Here is an 8264-nt window from a genome sequence, read left to right on the forward strand (position 1 = left end):
CCCTGCCGCCATATCGCCACGCCGCCACGCCGAAGGGAAGGGAGGGGGGAGGGGGTGGGGGAAGAAAGAGAGGGGTCAGAGGGGAAAGAGGCCGCACCGTTGTTCTGTCGCCCTGCCGCCTGTGATCCGCCACTGTTCCTCCTCCTCGCCCTCACCGCCTGCTGCTTCTTTTTCTGTGAACTGGATTTTTGTTGTAGAATTTCTGAATTTTTTGTGAAATTTGTTATGAAATATCTATAATTTGATTTTTTTATTTGGCTTAAATTTGGAATATTGTTGTTGCTGAATTTGTTGATTATGGTTCAAAGTGCATGTTGCTTGAATTTCTTTAAAAGAAGATGAAGAAGCAGAGCAAGAATAAAAGAGGAAGAATTTTAGTTTTGAAGTTTGTTGATGGTTTTGAGTTTTGATTATTCTGATTTTTTGAGTTCTGATTTTCTGAGTTGTGATTTTCTGAGGTGGGGGTGATGGTGGGTTCTGGTGTTGATGATGATAGTGGGGGTGTGGTGGGTTCTATTTTGAGTTTTGTTGTTCTTCTGATGATGATGATGATAATGATGATGATGACCATGATGATAATGGTGGTGGGTTCTTGTTCATCTTGGACTTTTGGTTGATTTTGATTGATTTTGGGGAAAGTTCTGATGATGGTGATGATGACCATGATGATACTGCTGGTGGTGATGGTGGGTTTGCGTTGGGCGTAGGCTTCTGTTCTGGCAGTGGAGGTGGTGGAGTGAGGAAGGTGAAGAGGAGAATGATGATGATGAGGGTATTTTGGTCCAAGAATTCGGGAAAGGACGATTTTAAAGCGTTTTTGAACGTTGGGGATGATTTTAATAACAAAAAAAGGTCGGGGACGAATTTGATTTTCGCACCTTACCTTAGGGACGATTTTAGTACTTAACCCAAAAAATAACTATAATATTCCTATTATAAAAAATAACTAAAATACCCCTAATATATATAAATATACATTGTTCATACCCTGACCCAAATAACAAAATAACAAAATCAGGTTTAAATTAAGCCAAAAGGCCCAATCCAGCAGATTGGCCTTTACTACTTGTCCGACCTTCCTTAAAGAGGTCGGACTCACGTAAGCAGGCACTTAACACTTATCTAAGTAAATAACTGCCTCCGCAAATCTCTCTCCCACTTCTAGAAGAGAGATCCCAACAACCCTAAAATAAATGGACGGTTATCCACCACCAGAAGTGGAACTACTTCAACGGTGGTTATTGGCTCATCACTTATAAATTCACTGACACCCTTAGGTATACTTAAGTTCCAATACTCTAAACCTGCTTAACCCCTTGCTAACTTAGGCATTCGAGTGTCTTGCAGGTACCATCCCCCACCTATCCAAACAAACACGTACAACTCAGACGGGGCTCCCAGACGCGAACAAGTTGGAGACCACCATCCTTCAACGCTTGGGCTTTTCCCTCGAGCCCAATCGTCCAGTTTCAGATAACCCCTGGAACATTGGTGCCGTTGCCGAGGACCTGAAAATCAACGCACAATGGCGGACAAACAACGTGAAGATGGACACATCGCATCTGAGTCTGATGCCGAAAGCAAGATGCGATTAATAATGACCAAGCAATAATACCTCTACCAAGAACAGAGGGACCGCGCGGTGAAGGCCTCTCAGGCGCTCAGGGACCGACAAGAATCCCCTCTGAGGTACACCAACCCGAAGGGGAAGGACGACCTCATTCTGCAGTCCTCGCAGGGTTACTACATGGCCACCAAAGTTGACTTGAACAGCTCGAACAAGAGCTGGAGTGACAGCATGAAGCTAAGAGCAGCCTAAGGAAAGAACTGGGGGAGTAGGAGCAAGAGGATGAAGAGAAGAAGTAGAAATCGGATTTACCAAAATTGGCTGAAAAAGAAAATAAAAATGATTAATGCACTAGTCGGAGTAATCAGAATTACCTACAAAGTTAAAAACAAAAAACTACCTAGCTCAGTCCTGACGAAGCTCGGAGATCCAAGAAAAAAATTTTTAGTGTCCAGGTTTGGAGCCCATCCCTAAACCTCTCGGAAAAACTCTACAACAACCTCCTCTATCTCGTCCAAATCTACCAGGTTGTACTTCTCTATAGGAAAGTTTCAACCCAGTATAGAGGAAATCGGAGCTCCTTATTTTCATTTAGAAAAAAAAAGGATGGTGGCCTTCGACACCTTGGACTTTGAAAAAACAAATTTTTGAAGTCATGGAAAGACTCATAAAAAATTGAAAAAATTTTCCGACCTTGTATAACTCGGAAGGAAACCCACTGTTGCTTATTCTTAGCGCTAAAAGGCTTTGTTAAGTGAAAAAGATAGAAAAAAGTCTTTAAAGAGATTGGGAAATCGAGTGCATGGCTGACAAGCTGTTAAATTTTAAGGAAATCCCAGGAATTGGGATGGAGTTAGGTAGGAGCTACTCTACAATGAAACAACACCTACATCTCAAAATCGGAGAATGGGAGGGTAACCCTTAGACGGATAAATAGATAGTCATACATAAAGGTAAAATGGGGGTTAGAATCAGTAATCCTCCCACAGAAAACTCGGTCCTCAGACTCTGGGGCCACTAATTCATATTTGGATTCATCAGTGTCAAGGCTACAAATTCTATGGTGTTTTCTAAGTTCAGTCACAAAAACGTCGTCTACTATTAGGTGTTCAGAAAGAACAGAAGAATTTACCCATCTCAGTAAGGCTTCGGGAACTCGAGACATTTTCAGAAATAGGAAATATGTAAGGAGATATGCCTACATTGCACAAAGAAAAAGGAAATCATCAAAAACTAGTTCGAAACAGTTCTTTTCAAACAAAGAAAGGAACAACCAACAGTCACAACAGAAACAATTTTTGAAGAAAACAAAAAATCTTAAAAGCTTTCTATGGCGAACAGTAAAAAAACCTAAATCCCCCTCTTAAGCATACACTGTACAGATACAGAAAATATTGAAGCAAAGAAGGATACAAGCCAATAAGAACTAACATTTTCAAAGAAGTAAAGAGTTCGAGTAGCAGATGGATGAATGCTGTAGCGAACGGAAGCCAAAGGTTTTTTCGAGTGAGAGGGGAAGCAAAAGAGCAAAGAAAAGCAGTTTTCAAAGAGAAGACGAAAAGAAAAGAAAGAGAAAGGTGGGAAAGGTATTTATTAGATATCAAGGACATAATTGTAAAAGCAGACTAGTCATTAAAAGGGGGTGCCGTTACCAATATAACCGCTCTCCACGTGTAAATATGAAGAGTTAAAAAGACGCGACGATTGATAATTTGAAATCACGTCGGTTTCAAAATCAAAATCACGTTGGTTTTCCGACTTGAAAGGAGAACCTCGACCTAAATATCCCCGAGTTCAATCAATACTCGAACACAACTCACCGTAAAGAGATTGGATTCGAGTAGGGACACTGTTCATACTCTGACCCAAATAACAAAGCCAGGCCCAAATCAAGCCAAAAGGCCCAATCCAGCAGATTGGCCTTTACTACTTATCCGACTTCCTTAAAGAGGTTGTACTCGACGTAAGCATGCACTTAACACTTATCTAAGTAAATAACTGCCTCCGCAAATCTCTCTCCCACTTCTAGAAGAGAGATCCCAACAACCCTAAGATAAAGGGACGGTTATCCACCACCAGAAGTGGAACTATTTCAATGGTAGTTATTGACTCATCACCTATAAATACACTAACACCCTCAGGTATACTTAAGTTCCAATACTCTAAACCTGCTTAACCCCTTGCTAACTTAGACATCGGAGTGTCTTGCAGGTACCATCCCCCACTTATCCAAACAAACACGTATAACTCGGACGGGAGCTCCTAGACACGAACAAGTCGGAGACCACCATCCTTCAACGCTTGGGATTTTCCCTCGAGCCCAATCGTCCGGTTTCAGGTAACCCCCGGAACATATATATATTGAAAACTCTAAATTCTAATTTTATGACGGTAGAGAAATAAAGGGTTAAAATTTAGAATTTTTAAAATTAATATATATAATAAAAGTATTTTCGTTATTTTCTATAATAAGGGTATTGTAGTCATTTTCTATAAAACATAATATTAATTTAAAGCAGTTCAAGATTTGATTCACTATTTTTTCGATCAAATTAATTTGTCTGGCCTAATTTTAACAAAAAATAACACGATTTGATTGATTATATGTGTTAAATTTTAATTACTAAAAAATATTTTTAAAAAAGACCTTTTAGACGCTTTATATGAGTGGTTCCGTCACTGAATTAGCATTCCCAAAAATTCAGAATGCAAAATTGCAAACCATTCTTGCCTTTTTCTTTTTTTTGTTCATACAAACACATTCACACACTCACTCACACACACTAACCTAACCACCACTGCTAGGATTGGAACTTGGTGTGGCTTACTTTGAGCCTTTGAGGCAAACACCTTTGCCATTACATCACATGCCTCACCCAAACGCAAACCACTCTTGTCTTTTTTTTTTGTAGTCAGGTGGATTGGACAACCCCCAATCCTAGGTATCTCAAATGGATTGGACAACTCCTAATTCTAGGTACAACACACTCCTCACATACTTACTATTTTTTTTTCTCAGTTGCAGTTGGTAAGAGTTAGGCCCAAGACCTTTAAAATGGGAAGGGGGCAGAATGCCGTGTGAGCTAAAGCTTATTGGCAAACCACTCTTGTCTAAACCGAAGGTCAACCGCACCAAGCCCATTTTCATCCCCCAGTTATTTTGCAAATCAATAATCTAATAATATTTAGGTGAATAGGTCCAAAAAAAGACCAGATTTGTGGTGCACCTAGTAAAACCAGTACAATATACACCAATTTTCTTAACTACAAAATAGATTATGCATGAGTGTTAGATATAAATTTGATTTAAACCGAACAAACAACCACCTTTTACACAAGAAATTACATGAAATTTTGACTAGTCAAACTTGGATGAAGCATTATCCCAGGTTGCTGGAACAATCACTATGACAACTCAAGGTTTGAAAGACAAACAAAGCAAATCCAACATGAATTAAAATTCATTACCTTTTTGCAATCATCGCCAAATACCATATCTTGTCATTATTTTACTAGTTTTAGCTAGTCATATTTTGCCTGTAAAGTATAAAAGGCTTTGTAAGCACATTAGTTTGTGTGTCATACAGAAAGAGAAAATGTATTGAGTGAGTGACTTTGGGCCAAATTAATTGTGAGTTTATTACTTACAATGAGATTCTACCTATTAAGAGGTACAGCTTATATACCAAGTCTTCTGCGCACCATAAACCTCATCACCACCAACAAAGCACCACTCATTTGAGACAATTTAAAAACTAAATATTTAATTCAATCACTTAATAATGCAACATGTATAGAAAAAAGATCTATCCCAATACATAGTTTTGGAGAATTGAGTTTAGCGATCGGATCAAATTGTCGAATCTAGAAACCCATGAACCATAAGTATTGGCAATATACGAACAGGTGAGTCTAAGCTTTAACTCTCAAAAGTCAAAACACTGGAAATAAATATATGGCTTCATTAACTTGAGAGTTTGGGGATAAATAAGGGCATGATCCCCCATCAAATATCAAAGAATAGCACAACGATTCTCTTCACGCTTACGTAGTTCTTCATGTGCCTTCTCAAGATGTTCTCGGAGTTTTCGAATTTCCTCATCCGATCTCTTTTGAGCTACCTCCATTTTAAGTCTTGCAACTTGCTCCTCTGCCAGTTGTTGCTCCAGCCCAGCAGTAGCTTCCTTCAGCTTTATTTCCAACTACAAAAGCATTATCATTTAATGAAAAAGCATTAAACAATGTACCTAGATGAGTTCCCCATTCCAAATAATTGTCCATTTTGACACGGTGATTTATTGAAAAACTAATGTAGTTAGACATAGTTTGCATTCTGATACATATACATATACTTCTCTGGAACCAAAGGAAAGGAAGTAACACAAAAAGAAGCAAAATAATCAAAAGGATATGGAAGAGACATTAAATCATTTTCAATGCAATTATGTTAAAGTATCATAAAAATCTGATTTTCTTATTTCCATCACTTGAAAGAGTATCATCAAGCTTGATATTCAGGAAAATTTGATAAAAATCAAGCGACTGACAAATATCAGAAGTCATAAATCCGAACATATTAACATAAATGTACCATCTCAGTAATTCGTTTTAGCTGCTCATCATATGTTTGCCGCATTTGTTCCTTAAACTGCAGCCTCTGCAATTCTGAATATCCTTCCGACGAATCAACTTCCCTTTGTTTTTTACGCATCTTCCTTGCTCCCTCCTGTAATCAAGTAATGAGGTCATTGTCATCATATACATAATTCGATTAAATTTAAAATTAAAAACAAAAGAAAAACATAATTGCCCTGATTTGCAAAGCTTTCACCTTCAGTTCTACAAATAACTCATCTATGTAAGGTCGTCCACAATTCTGTGATATAACCTTGTTCACAAGAGAAAGAAGACGTTGAACTTGTGCAAATTGCTTTCTTTCATCTTTAGTCTTATTGTCAAAAAGCACATAGCGATTCTCACAGAGAGCAAGAACTTCCTACAAAATTTGAATTGAAACTCAACATGATACTTAAATTTTTCCTACAGTCATATATTCCAAGATGCTCAAGAAATGAAGAAATACAACAATGCTATCTCTACTGCTATTGAAGGCACCACAATGATAGGCAAGGGAGTTCAAGAGGATACTAGCATAATTACTTAACTTTTAATGCATAAACCATGAACCAACACAACAATTTCAAAAACTGATTTAAAATCACCACGTCTCTGAAAAAGCATCGAAGGTAACTAAATTCCCAGTTACAACAAAATGATTAACAACCCAATTAAAGTTACCTATGTGATGCACAAAAAGGAACACTAAATCAAGAAAATTAGGAAAAGGTTTAGGACCTTATATAAAATTAAGCATGGCTCTCGACAGAACTAGAAATCAAAATAGAATAAAGTGATAATATTAATATTAACAAACCTTTAGGGGCTCTGGACACTCGCGACCCAAATAATCATCAAGGGTCTCATCATTATCTTCAAGTTCATCACCACCGGTGAAGACCACAATCATGTAGTTCACAATTTTGTTTCCAAACAAAGTCTGCAAGCTATGTAACGCTGCTTGTTCTTCTTGAGAAAAACGTGTTCTAACCGATAACACTACAAGGACAGCATGAATCCCATCCTTGGCCATGCCAATACATTTGGCTATTTCCTTCCCAACAAACTCAGATTCAACCGAAAAATCAAATAGTCCTACAAAAGATTACAAAGTTAGGTTGGGAGATGACAAGCATGCTTTCTTTTTACAGATTTTGTGAAAAACAAAACCAGAAACACTGAAAATAAAATAAAACAAATACATTTTCTATGACTATGACATTCCTCCACGCAACGCAAACAAAGAAGTTATGAAATGGCATGTTATCCATTTGTTTACCAGGGGTGTCAATAACATTAACAATTTGGCCATCACTTAAGACAGTTTTCTGCAATTCACAAGTGCTGGTCACACCAGATGAGCTTGCCCTTGACTTGAAAACCTTACTCCCAAGAATGCTATTACCTGTGGCGCTCTTGCCATTGCCAGTACGTCCAACTAGGATCATTGTTCGAGTCTCATTAGAGGAGGAACTAAATTCCCAGTCATCATCAATGGAGCTTCCACCCATCCTATAACATGGATCAGTCACATCGTAATGCAATCATCTTAGTATCTTAGGCAAACTATATAATTAATATGATAAAAAAAAGGCACAGAAAATCAAAACCGGAGCTACTAAAAATACAAGATATGGGTTATAAGTTATAACGCCTTCGAATTTAGTATGCACGATCAAGGAGGACAAAAACAGGGTTTCAACAATTCGATTTCAAAGGGAAAATAGAGAAACCCATAAGGGTCTTCTTATATTTATAATATAAAAGAAAGGGTAGACGATAGAACTTTGTCAAACCGTGCCTGTGTCTCAGACTTTCAGTCCAACAGCCAAGCAAGAATTTACTATACTAGTGGGATGTGGCAGAGAAAAGAGAAAACGCGAAACGCAAAACTAGAGGGTATAATCTGGTTTCACTAGGGTGAGGAGGAGAAAAGGAAAAATAGGCAAAAACACTCACGAATTTTTATAGGATTTTTTTTAATAATAAAATAAAAACAATTATTTTCTTTTTATTTGTAGACTTTAATTTTTAAATACGATTTTTTTATATAGGATTTTTAAATACGATTTTAAATACA

The 8264-nt window shown here is 37.6% G+C and overlaps 1 protein-coding gene across 3 annotated transcripts; it reads right to left on the reverse strand.

Annotated features, from left to right (window-relative positions):
• Positions 5310-8135, reverse strand: LOC107645083 (immune-associated nucleotide-binding protein 9). 3 transcript variants are annotated; one of them, XM_016349111.2, is made up of 6 exons: positions 7986-8135; positions 7464-7696; positions 7002-7279; positions 6399-6563; positions 6159-6293; positions 5310-5769 (listed from the first exon to the last, which is right to left on the reverse strand). In XM_016349111.2, the coding sequence occupies exons 2-6, from the start codon at positions 7693-7695 to the stop codon at positions 5581-5583; spliced, it is 999 nt and encodes a 332-aa protein (XP_016204597.1). In that variant the 5' UTR covers position 7696; positions 7986-8135; the 3' UTR covers positions 5310-5580. The 3 variants fall into 3 exon arrangements, with proteins under 3 accessions (XP_016204597.1, XP_016204598.1, XP_020959104.1); XM_016349112.2 differs by having other exon boundaries at positions 7971-8120; XM_021103445.1 differs by having other exon boundaries at positions 7981-8119.

Source organism: Arachis ipaensis, chromosome B05 (assembly GCF_000816755.2).
Source record: "Arachis ipaensis cultivar K30076 chromosome B05, Araip1.1, whole genome shotgun sequence".
Taxonomy (NCBI): domain Eukaryota; kingdom Viridiplantae; phylum Streptophyta; class Magnoliopsida; order Fabales; family Fabaceae; genus Arachis; species Arachis ipaensis.